The sequence below is a fragment of the Polypterus senegalus genome, chromosome 1 (assembly GCF_016835505.1).
Source record: "Polypterus senegalus isolate Bchr_013 chromosome 1, ASM1683550v1, whole genome shotgun sequence".
Lineage (NCBI taxonomy): Eukaryota > Metazoa > Chordata > Cladistia > Polypteriformes > Polypteridae > Polypterus > Polypterus senegalus.
In genome coordinates, this window is record NC_053154.1 from 96881016 (window position 1) to 96894550 (window position 13535).

Genomic DNA, 13535 nt, shown 5'->3' on the forward strand with positions numbered 1-13535 from the left:
TGTGTGACTGAGCGTAAACCGAACCACTGGGCCGTTCTTTCTTAAAGCCCTGCTGCAGTGTTAAACCATAAGCGATGTTAAATACAGTACCAGTTCCTGGAGCTACTTACCAGCGTACAGTAAAATGTGCACACAATGCCAGTTGAAAATACAGACCCCCACAGGTCAAAGCCAGTCACTGGGAAAATATGAGCAAATAGAAGAGAAGAGCAATCAGTTAAGGCAGCGTTTCTCAACCTTTAAGTATTTGCGAGCCGAGTTTTCATAACAGTTGTAATCGCGCCCCCCTAAGGTTTTTTTGAAAGGAGCCCACTGTTACCAATCTGCTCTTTTTTAATTAATGATATGTCATAGATGCATATTTTATTATACCTGCTTAACTTAACTCTATATTTATTTGTCTAGTATCACAATTTAGTTTAAGTTCATTTGTTTTGGTTTCAATCGATGTATTTTTCATATTTTTGATTCTTGTTTTCTTTTTTTCACATCTTCACGCCCCCCTTTTTTGTTACTTTGCGCCCCACAGGTTGAGAACCACTGAGTTATGGTCTTCTCACAAAATCATATCCAGCTCTTTAAAGCGGTGACTGCAAATTATAAGAAAATGGCTTAAAGCAGGCGCTGCTCTCCCTGCATGCGTCACTTTAGCTTCAAAAGTCTAAATTACTGGGCAGAAGGCTTTGTTAGCTATGCTTTCCCCTGACGTATGTCCTCACGAAATGCATGATTGTAATGTTAGATGGCCCCTACCCACCTTGATTGAGGGCGAGGGCTGGAGCATAGACCACTACCCCAGTGTACAGGATCTGTGGGGACACAAATGCAAAGGTGTCATGGCAGTTAGGCACCTTACCTCAGGCATAAACAGAGAATGTGGGTAACTTACCGTCTGCACAATGTAGATGAGCGTGGCGGCCATACGGACATGGCGGCTGAATCTCAGCTCCAAATACTAAGTACAAAGAAAAGGAGAAAGAGAGTGAAAAGACTTTGTACGGTTGGCTGACAAGTAAATATGTCTCACCTCCAGAAAGTATGATTGAGCCCATTTCTGTTTTAGTGCACACTATCTGCTGTAGGAGGTGGTCTGGTGGTCTGGGGTGTCCCAGAAGACACAATATGGATGGCTCTTTACCCGGATGGGCCGCCTTTATAATGGAAGGTCAGGGATGGATGGGTTGGAAGTGCAGAGAGGGATTGTCCCCTGTGGATTGATAGGCCCCGATACACAGGGGAACAGCTGGGGCTCCCATTGGTGCACCCGCACGGCAACCTGGGAGCTGTAGCCCTGGTGAGCAACCCTGCTGAGTTACTTGGGGACCACCAGGCAGAGCCGCAGAGGAGGGTGATCACGCCACACCCCAAACTGCTTCCCAGGAGTGACGTTAGGTTCACTGGAAGTACTCCTGGGTTAGAAATAAAAGAGGCTGCTTTGCACCTCTCAGAGAGTCGGAGACTGAAGGAGATGGACAAGGCTTGCTGAAAGGTGCGGATGGAGGAGTAGGAAAACACACCAGGAAGAGGACCAGCCTGTTGAGAGGTACTGCCTTACAAATCAATCATTTAATTTGCACCCGGGAGTTGGTGTTGAGCAATTGTGTCTGGGATTTGGGGCTCAGTGGTGCCCCCTACAGGTCACAGGGGCTTGAGTGTAGCCAAGGTTACAAAGGGCAGGGGAACAGTCTTAGTAGCTGGTACCTGAAGAGAAAATCATATTGACAGTCAGAGCACAACGACAACAACAACAACGTCTTTATTTCTATAGCACATTTTTATACAACTGATGTAGCTCAAAGTGCTTTACAGGATGAAGAAAGAAAAAAGAAAAATTACAAAATAAGATTAGGCAATACTAAGTAACAAAGAATAAAGTAAGGTCCGATGGCCAGGAGGGTACCAGAGCCAGGCAGAGGGGGCATAGTACCCTGACAGGAAGATGGCCATATTTCCAGAGGACACTAGATAGATAGATAGATAGATAGATATATAGATAGATAGATAGATAAGGTGCAATATGATAGATAGATAGATAGATAGATAGATAGATAGATAGATAGATAGATAGATAGATAGATAGATAGATAGATAGATAGATAGATAGATTGACAGATAGATAGATACTTTATTAATCCCAAGGGGTAATTCACATAATCCAGCAGCAGTATACTAATACAAAAAAACAATATTAAATTAAATAGTAATAAAAAAGCATGTAAAAGCTGCAACACCATTTAATATCTAAGATAACTGATGCTCCAAAATATAAGGTTTGAACATTGGGTCTGGCTAGGGACCAGCACAGAGACCATAATGGGGCGCAGATGAATTGACGACATAGCTGTGTTAACGTGACGATGGAGACCTGACACTTGAAATGCTTCTTATTGTTTTGTAGAAACTTTGCTTCAGCACCTTGTCCCCATGATTTAATTCTTTCAGTTACAACCCAGTGAGAATTAGAAAGCAGATGGAGCATTAAATCAAACATTTCATCTAAAGGCCATTATGTGAGTGGTGGATGGAGTCCTAAGGATGCAACTTTGCCATGCCTACCTGGTAAAGGTACACCATTCTTCTCTTGAGAACTTCCAAGACTTCTGATTTGGTTGTGCTGATTCTTACTCAGACAGTGTGTGAACTTGAGTGAATGCCCCTGAATTGTCCCCAGGCCCAAATGAAGTCAAGGAGGCCACATTATATAAAAGAAAGGGATTTGGGATAGTAAAACACAACAACAACAACAACATTTATTTATATAGCACATTTTCATACAAACAGTAGCTCAAAGTGCTTTACATAATAAAGAATAGAAAAATGAAAGACACAATAAGAAAACAAAATAAATCAACATTAATTAACATCGAATAAGAGTAAGGTTCAATGGCCCGGGGGGACAGAAAAAAACGAAAAAACTCCAGACGGCTGGAGAAAAAATAAAATCTGTAGGGATTCCAGACCATGAGACCGCCCAGTCCCCTCTGGGCATTCTACCTAACATAGAAGAGAAGAGCAGAAGTGTTCAGAGAATACAGAAGAGAGCAGGAACTAGAAATAATGACACAAAACAGGGGACCTGCTTGTGTGTGACCCACTTCCCTACCTTAAATGTTTAGGGTTAACTATTGACTCTGACCTGAATTTTAAATCACATATTAATCAGATCACTAGGATAGCATTTTTTCACTTAAGAAATATAGCAAAAGTTACACCTCTTATAACATTGAAAGATGCTGAGAAATTAGTTCACGGATTTGTTTTCAGTCGACTAGATTACTGTTATGGGCAGCACGGTGGCACAGTGGGTAGCACTACTGCCTTGCAGTTAGGAGACCCAGGTTCACTTCCTGGGTCCTCCCTGAGTGGAGTTTGCATGTTCTCCCCGTGTCTGCATCGGTTTCCTCCCACAGTCCAAAGACATACAGGTTAGGTGCATTTGTGATTCTAAATTGTCCCATGTATGTGTGTCCTGCGGTGGGCTGGCACCCTGCCCAGAGTTTGTTTCCTGCCTTGTGCCCTGTGTTGGCTGGGATTGGCTCCGGCAGACCCCCGTGACCCTGTAGTTGGGATATAGCGGGTTGGATAATGGATGGATGGATAGATTACTGTAACGCACTCCTCTTAGGACTACCCAAAAAAGACATCAATTGATTGGAACGAGTGCAGAATGCAGCTGCTAGAATCTTAACTAGGAAAAGAAAATCTGAGCACATCTCTCCAGTTTTGATGTCACTACATTGGTTACCTGTGTCATTTAGAATTGACTTTAAAATCCTGCTTATAGTTTACAAAGCCTTAAATAATCTCACTTCATCTTATATTTCAGAATGTCTTACACCTTGCACTCCAAATCGTAACCTTAGATCTTCAAATGAGTGTCTGCTTCGAATTCCAAGAGCTAAACTTAAAAGAAATGGTGAGGCGGCCTTCTGCTGTTATGCACCTAAAATCTGAAATAGCTTGCCAATAGGAATTCACCAGGCTAATACAGAGGAGCACTTTAAAGCACTGCTGAAAACACATTACTTTAACATGGCTTTCTCATAGCTTCATCTTAGTTGAATCCTGATGCTCTGTATAGTCAATTAATTATCATTATTATTCATGCTATTCATATTCAAAATCTGTACTAACCCCCACTTTCTCTTCTGTTCTTTTTCCGGTTTTCTGGGGTGGCAACCTGCGTCACCACCACCTGATCAAAGCAACGTGATGTCCCTACATTGATGGATTAAAGGCCAGAAGTCCACATGACCGTCATTATCAAGTTCTTCCATGAGAACCCTGAATACCATGAGGACTGATTGAGGCCATTTACAGTATGTTAAATAGAATGTGGCCTGGAACCCCTGCAGATTTAGATTTTTTGTCTCAGACCTTCTCAAGTTTTTTTTTTTTCTGTCCTCCTGGCAGTTATTCATTTACTTTTTTCTTTGTTACTTAGTATTGCCTAATCTCATTTTTATATTTTTCTTTTCTCTTTCTTCATCTTGCATAACACTTTGAGCTGCATTATTTGTATGAAAATGTGCTGTATAAATAAATGCTGTTGTTGTTCTTGTTCTTCTGCCCTTTTTCTGTCCTCTCTTGCTCCCGTCAGATGAGCCCTGGTCAACTCCAATCCTCCCAACTCCAAGAATACTTATCTGAAGACCAATAGGGTGTTTTGAAATCTAAATTGGCTCCAAGGCCGCCTTTGAGGTCAGAAGTAGTCCCTGAAACTCTGGGTTCCTCTTTGGCTAAGCAGCCCCAGATCTCCCTGCAGGCCTAGGTCACCTGTTCATCATGTGAGGTGAGAGGAGGCTATAGCTCAACTAACAAGCCTTTTCACAATCACTTATTGGTCTCCCCCAAACAGTATTCTTTTGTTCCCAAGGATTAACTAATTTTAAGGCAATTAATAAATTGGAGCTTAGTGCCACCAATTAGCGGTCTCATAATCCCACTAGAGCATCTTACAGCCCAACACTTGTCCTGCCTCACTCAATTTGTGCTATGGTGGTGGTCTGTTCCGGTCCCTTCTTTACATATGACGTGAATCATATTGAACCAGAGATCACATCCTGATGATCCCTAAAGGACAACATCATCCACAAATTGCAAAGATGAAGCCTTCCACTTCAAAACTAGCTATTCTCCAAGACTTGTCAAAGTAAAGAATAGTAGTGGTGGCAAAGTGCACCCTTAGGAGTCCTACAATCTGTTTAAACAAGTTGAATTTAATGGTTAGTCTGTGAAAACACCAGGCCTGAATGTCAAGTAGCATCCTTGCCAGCACCCCATACTCCTGTGGGAATTCCCAAAAAATACCACGGGGCATGTGGGTAAAAGTAATGTTAAGGCCACAACACACACATAGACAGTATGGACAGGTGTTAAGTGAAAGAGGCCAGTTTCAATATGCACACAGTATTTTGGAGGTTTAAGCTTTTCAGGCGGTGCAAAACAAAGATTACTGCTTCACAAAGCCTCGTTCACACTTCTGTGTTTACCTGTTCTGCAACTGTGTAATCCATGTCATCTGCAGCCAACCTGTCAGATCAATTCTATTTCTGCTTCTCGTTCACATTTACCATGGAGAAGCACTTTCTAAAAATGCAATATGCTACACTTTTTCTACATGAAGACACACTAAAATGCCTGATTGTGCACGTTATTGTGTTTTCTTCACAGAAAGACCACAATACATGGCAATACACCTTCCAAGCTGTCACCTAGCAGTCGCCCTTTTCTGTTTCTTGATTCTCATAAAAGCATGAGGATTATGATTGCCAAGATTGTCTTCTGTGATATAGCAGGTCTGCGGCTCAGAAGAAAGTGGCCAATTTTGAAATAAATAAATAAATAGTTGAATGACTGGCTCAATCTCTGTGAGTGTGCATGCGCACGCAGCTCTGGGAAGTTGGTGAAGTAATTGGAGTGAGATGTGCCTGCGTGTGAGGGTGTGGTGTGTCTCATTTGCTTCATTGGCTTTCGGTGGTACAGTGGCATATAAGGGAGAGTCAGCATGAGAAAAAGGGAAAAGATGAAAGAAGGAATAATAGACTGGCCAGTAAGAGAGAAGGGCGAAGAGACACACAGGAGGTTAAAAAAGAGGAGGAAGAAAAGAGGCCAGAGGAAATAAAGTGCCAGTGCTGAACTGAGTAAGGCAGGGGGTCGGGTGTGAGTCTTGAGGCTGTAGATTAAAGGGTCACTCCTACTGAGTGTAAGTCTGGGAACAGGAGCGGCCCGATATGCGGTGTTCCCGTGGATGCCAAGGGAATGGTGGTGGGAGATGTTATGTGGCTCAGCGTGGGCTATGAGGACCTTAGCTGGGATTTGAAGGTTGACTGTACATGTCGGTGAGCATCTCCTCCTTCTGCGAGGTCCAGGCAGGATACAGGGAGGAAAAAGAAGTATTGGAGCTCATTTTGTTTCATGGACTGTCTATGGTTTTTACCTCAGATTTTAATGGATTTATATATTACCACACTATGACCCTGTAGTTAGGATATAGAGGGTTGGATAATGGATAAATGGATGGATTATTATTACCACGCTTCTTTTAACTTCATCTGTTTGTTGTCTGGTACAAATCTTGTAATCGATATTTAACCCACTTCCTATTGTTGAAATTACTTGAACATTTTCACACTTACTCACTTCCAATGACAATACACGAATCAATAATCTGTTTCACTAATTGATCAATTAATCCATGTTAATTAAGAAATTAAATTTTAATTTGAACAATAGTTAAAGATTTCACCAATAGATGGCGCTAGTAACGGATAGGAATATTAAAGGAAGTGTTCAAATATTGATTACAAAACTATACTAAAACAAACCCAAGACTAGAAAGTTGAAAATAATATATATATATATATATATATATATATAAATACTTTTTAAAAACCACTCATATTAAGTTAAAAAGTGTACTAAAAAGTAAAGTTTTATATATATTATCACACACGTGCGCATGGGAGGCAGCTAAAGGGCTCGAGTAAGGGCAGTTCCAAGTCATACCGGGATGTGGCAGAGTGCACTGACTCTTTTTCTCCTTTTACTGTAGACCATTCACAGGAGATTCCACCTGGCCCTCTTGACGTCACTTCTGGGACCGAGCCAATGGAAGGAGACCTTGCCAGCTCCGGCGACTGTGATGTCGCGTTCGAGCTCGCACCAATGGCAGAAGATCTTCATCAGCCCGACCTATTTGACTTCACTTCCTGTCTTCCCCTTTAAAAGCCTGCACCTTTTCCCTATTTCCTCAGTTCTGTTTTTGACTCGGTTTTGTGCACAGCAGTGCTGTATTCATTTGATCAACTTTGCAGCCAGGATATCAATTATATGGGTGGCTGCCCCAAACCTTTCCATGACTCTATGTCGAGTTTGTGACAATATATTATTTTGACACCCACTGCACACCCAACCTACCTGGAAAGGGGTATCCCTTTGAACTGCCTTTCCCAAGGTTTCTTCCATTTTTTCCCTACAAGGGTTTTTTTTGGGAGTTTTTTCTTGTCTTCTTAGAGAGTCAAGGCTGGGGGGGCTGTCAAGAGGCAGGGCCTGTTAAAGCCCATTGCGGCAATTCTTGTGTGATTTTGGGCTATACAAAAAATAAATTGTATTTTATTGTATTGTATTACTACATGCATTGCAAAGTACATTCCGATAGAACAGTGTTTCCCAACTTCGGTCCTGTGGCCCCCCTGTGGCTGCAGGTTTTTTTTCCAACCAGCCTCTGTTTTTAATTGGATTCCTGGGCTAATTAACTAAACTGTTATTTCCCAAGTTCTGCGTTTTGGGGACAATATAGAAATTAAAAAAATAAGTTTGGTAAAATATATATACTATATATAAATATACAGTGGTGTGAAAAACTATTTGCCCCCTTCCTGATTTCTTATTCTTTTGCATGTTTGTCACACAAAATGTTTCTGATCATCAAACACATTTAACCATTAGTCAAATACAGTATAACACAAGTAAACACAAAATGCAGTTTTTACATGATGGTTTTTATTATTTAGGGAGAAAAAAAACCCAAACCTACATGGCCCTGTGTGAAAAAGTAATTGCCCCCTGAACCTAATAACTGGTTGGGCCACCCTTAGCAGCAATAACTGCAATCAATATTTGTGATAACTTGCAATGAGTCTTTTACAGCGCTCTGGAGGAATTTTGGCCCACTCATCTTTGCAGAATTGTTGTAATTCAGCTTTATTTGAGGGTTTTCTAGCATGAACCGCCTTTTTAAGGTCATGCCATAGCATCTCAATTGGATTCAGGTCAGGACTTTGACTAGGCCACTCCAAAGCCTTCATTTTGTTTTTCTTCAGCCATTCAGAGGTGGATTTGCTGGTGTGTTTTTGGTCATTGTCCTGTTGCAGCACCCAAGATCGCTTCAGCTTGAGTTGACGAACAGATGGCCGGACATTCTCCTTCAGGATTTTTGGTAGACAGTAGAATTCATGGATCCATCTATCACAGCAAGCCTTCCAGGTCCTGAAGCAGCAAAACAACCCCAGACCATCACACTACCACCACCATATTTTACTGTTGGTATGATGTTCTTTTCTGAAATGCTGTGTTCCTTTTACGCCAGATGTAACAGGACATTTGCCTTCCAAAAAGTTCAACTTTTGTCTCATCAGTCCACAAGGTATTTTCCCAAAAGTCTTGGCAATCATTGAGATGTTTCTTAGCAAAATTGAGACGAGCCCTAATGTTCTTTTTGCTTAACAGTAGTTTGCGTCGTAGAAAATCTGCCATGCAGGCCGTTTTTGCCCAGTCTCTTTCTTATGGTGGAGTCGTGAACACTGACCTTAATTGAGGCAAGTGAGGCCTGCAGTTCTTTAGACGTTGTCCTGGGGTCTTTTGTGACCTCTCGGATGAGTCGCTCTGCGCTCTTGGGGTAATTTTGGTCGGCCAGCCACTCCTGGGAAGGTTCACCACTGTTCCATGTTTTTGCCATTTGTAGATAATGGCTCTCACTGTGGTTCGCTGGAGTCCCAAAGCTTTAGAAATGGCTTTATAACCTTTACCAGACTGATAGATCTCAATTAGTTCTGTTCTCATTTGTTCCTGAATTTCTTTGGATCTTGGCATGATGTCTAGCTTTTGAGGTGCTTTTGGTCTACTTCTCTGTGTCAGGCAGCTCCTATTTAAGTGATTTCTTGATTGAAACAGGTGTGGCAGTAATCAGGCCTGGGGTGGCTATGGAAATTGAACTCAGGTGTGATACACCACAGTTAGGTTATTTTTTAACAAGGGGGCAATTACTTTTTCACACAGGGCCAGGTAGGTTTGGATTTTCTTTCTCCCTAAATAATAAAACCATCATTTAAAAACTGCATTTTGTGTTTACTTGTGTTATATTTGACTAATGGTTAAATGTGTTTGATGATCAGAAATATTTTGTGTGACAAACATGCAAAAGAATAAGAAATCAGGAAGGGGGCAAATAGTTTTTCACACCACTGTATGTATATATATATATATATATATATATATATATATATATATATATATATATATACATATATGTATGTTACATAGTTTACTGTCAAATAATGCAAAAAGTATGCAACACGTGTTTCGCCCTTATTTGGGCTCATCACTCCACTGCACCCCTCGCAGGGACCAAACCTCAGACGCCAGCATCAGAGATGAAGTCCCTTTACGATGTGCCACGGCATGTGGTTCGTTTGTTTAACAGCCTGAAGATCGGATTAACTACATTTATAGCATCCTGGTAGGTAACCACCCATACAATCAGATCGAGACTCAGACTACGGATGCTATATATATTAAAATGTACCAAACAATTATATGGGAGTAATGTATTTTTTTTCTTTTTAACAATATTTTCATCTTGATTTTCATTCTACTTTTCCAGGTGCTCTAATTATTTAATTAATCCATTATTTACTAATTAGTGGGTCTGATGCTAAAGTACTTGCAGCCTTTGATTATTATTCAGTGTTGTTTGTCTGAGTGTCTGCTCTGCTTGTTTTTAATTGGAAAATTTAATTAATAAGATACAATGAAGGGGGAAAACTGCACAGAGAAAGAGCAAAATATAATGAAATCAACAAAAGAGAGTTAAGCATTTAAATCTACAGCAAAAGCAGAAATATTTCTAAATGTCTTATAAATGTAAAAATCATGCTGTTGTGCTTTTCTGAATGTTGAATAAAAGAACAATAATAATACCAGCTAATTAAATGAGATCAGTGTTATCAGGTGTTGTCAATTATTAGGAATCTGGCTGTAACAAAAACCTGCAGCACAGCGTGCCCCCAGGACCGAGGTTGGGAAACACTGCAAACATTAAACTCTGAGGTCTAAGCTGATTTCAACCCGTCTTAGCACAGCTAGCTTTTCATAAACTATTAGTAAATCTGTCACTTCAGATAGGAGAATCACTCAATAAATGTAACTCGGATTCCTGCCCACAAGAAGATAGATAAGTTGAATCCTGGTAAGTAACCATCTAGCAAATGCAGTAATAAAACATACTTGTATTCCATAATAAATAATGGGAAACCATCCGTCCATTATCTAACCCACTATATCTTAACTACAGGGTCACGGGGGTCAGCTGGAGCCAATCCCAGCCAACAAAGGGCGCAAGGCAGGAAACAAACCCCACCGCAGTAATGGGAAACACTGCCAGAAATAAACAAAGATAAACTGGATGATTGGTAAATGATTGGCAGCCTGAATACAAAAGAAGAGAATCGTGACAAACAAATTCGTTAAAGCTAACCTTCTTTGAACTGTAAACTGGAAATGAAGGCAAAAGAAAGGCATATGGTGGAGTTTAGTGGGACTGTGAGACGGCTCATCACTGTGAGATAATTGTAGGAGAAATACTGAGAGGCCGGCAAAACAATTCAGACTGACCTGTGAAGTGAAAGAAAAAAAAAACCAAAACTAGCCAGGTTTGTGAAGACAAGAACAAAGAGCTACATGAAGAAAAACGAGCATGGATTATAAATAAAAGATGGATAGGGCTGACCTACAACATACAAACTCTGAGAAGGATTTCAAGGTTTACATTACGACGACATTCACATCCTCAAGGCAGCTGCAAAGGGAAATAAAGCCTCATCCTAAGAAAAACGTCCCAACATGCAAGTTGACAATGTTTATAAAGTTAGGTCCTGTTTACTTTTATTGGTAATGACGGCGGATTCATTGATTCCATCATGACTACTGTGAGATATCTAAATTGTCCAGATAGTAGTAGTTGTAATTTCAGGATTTCTCCCATGTTTTAACTCAAATTGGTCTTGAATTTGACTCTGTGTTACAAGACAACTCCTATTATCTCTCTACATGGCCTCCTTTTTAAACTTGTTCCCTGACAGTTCCCTAATGTGGATGTTCAGTCATAGATTTCAACAGGTTTTCATTTTAAATTTGGATCAAAGATGTATCTGCAGTCAATCAAATAACTTTTATAGACACTACATGGAAGTTAAATCTTTAAAAGTGTACAAACACTTAACTTTGTTATATATTTAGGCACCCTGCATACATTCAATTGACTATGAGGTCTGAACTGTTCATTATTATCACATTTCCATTTCAGAAAACAATATGCAGTGTTATATGGCATCTTCCCTTTCCGTCTATATGCATTGGTACAATATTCAAGCCAAATTACCCGTAAATGAAAATATATTCCAATAAACAAGCAGGTCACCACACTTCTTGTGCTATTAGCTCTAAGCGAACTTGAAGCAATGAATGGCCTCCTTCCATTTGTCAAACATCTCATGTTCTTACGTCTGATTGATTTCTCTCTTGCACCCAATGCTGTTGACCCCCCACAACTCTGAAACATCTTAAAAATGCAATGGTTGAGTTGCATGGATGGATTTAATAATTTACCCCACATAACAATTTACCAGACTTGAGAATCTTTGCCGGTATGAAACTCGCATGTTCTATCGGTGTCCATGTTTGTTTTCGTTACTTTCCTCCAGCGTCCCAAACACATTTGATTAACATTGAAATGTAAGTTTAAATTCACCCTGCATATGAGGGGATGTGAGCATGAAGGTGTCATTCTATTCCACCTGATGCTGCTTCAGGTAAAAATGGTGAAATCGCTGCTATAATTCAATCCCCTTGCTACACATTCCTTGTGCAACTTTCACCTCTTTCCTATTTTGGTTGAAATTACTTTCTTTTGGCTTAGTTTTATTTCGGCTGACTCTTTTGTGTGTTTGATTCTTATCACGGCACAGGACTTTACCTCATAGGTGCTGGTGATTCCTGATCTGTAGAAGACGGGAACAAACAGCTCAGCAGTGAAGAACACAATGAAGGTGTAGGCGATAATAAAGAGGATGAAGGAGGCCCCATAGCGGTGCACATCTGAGGGGGTCCCCAGGACAGTCACCGCTGACATGAAACTGGCTGTGAGAGACAGGGCTACTGGGCCGCAGGACATCTCTCTCCGACCAGCCAGGAAGTCTCTAGAGGAAACCTTTTCTCTCCTTCCTGAGATTGCAAAGAAGACTCCAATGGCAGAGGAGATGAAAAAGAGTGCAGCAAACACCACATAGTCCCAGACCACAAACGTGCCTATGGTGGGAGCCACAAAATGACCCATTTCACACACAGTGACTGTCGGCCAGTAATGTCCACTGCTTATCTGCTGAAGCGCTGCTGTCTCTCCGGGCCAATTAAAAATCTGTTATCAATAACATCCCATGATGCCAATAATATGGCACTTATTTATAGTGTAAAGATTAGCATGTGGAGTGGAGTCCCCAGCTCTGTGATTGGCCACACTGATTAACTCCTGTCCAATGGCAATTAAACTTTGCACTGGGGAATCTCCAAAAAACAAATAAATTAAAGATGACAATTATCCAGTCAGCACTTTGGGGGCTTGTTACCTGCTCCATGGAGCAGCCAGTCAGTGAAAACATTGAAAGGGTTGCAGTTTCCTCTCAGGCCTTCAGTGTTTGCTGGCTCAGAGGTCAAAGTGGCTGCTGTTGTCAGGTACGCTGACTGTGTAGCAGTGAATGTAACACTTCAAGCCACTACACTTCTACAAGGGAGGACTTCAAATGTCCAAGAATTGTTAAAACAACAAAAAACCTTATTATAAAACTTACAGCAAATTGACTTTTAAGTAAATAACTCTCCTTGTTCCAACACATCTGCTGTTCCTGGAAACATTTCCTGCACTCATCTTTTGTTACCACATCTGGAGCCTCCTGAAATTTCTCTTGGATTTCTTCCAAAGCAGCAAAACCTTGTTCTCTTCAGTCTCAATTTTAAAATTGGGAACAAAATATGAAGGGTGTGAAGCAACAACCCCAGTGGTTTTTGGTCAAAAACTCTTTGACTGACCACGCGGCGTGCGCAGTTGCAATGTCATGGTTCAAAATGCAGTTTTGAGTGCACCACTTCTCCAGACGTTTCTTCCTGATGCTTTCCATTAGACGTCACAGCAGTGGAAGACTTTATGAACAAGTCCGTCAATGTCGAGAATCATGATCATCTTTGTCTTTTCAAACTCTACC

General features: G+C 40.9%; 1 protein-coding gene across 1 annotated transcript in view; it reads right to left on the reverse strand.

Moving 5' to 3' along the window:
• slc5a12 (solute carrier family 5 member 12) overlaps positions 1-12613 on the reverse strand; it is a 34556-nt gene extending 21943 nt beyond the window's left edge. Inside the window, exons 1-4 of the mRNA XM_039749752.1 lie at positions 12254-12613; positions 890-955; positions 758-809; positions 111-178 (exon numbers count right to left, since the gene is read on the reverse strand). Coding sequence (XP_039605686.1) covers positions 111-178; positions 758-809; positions 890-955; positions 12254-12613 — 546 coding nt within the window. The remainder of the gene's footprint in view (positions 1-110; positions 179-757; positions 810-889; positions 956-12253) is intronic.
• Positions 12614-13535: the final 922 nt, after the last annotated feature.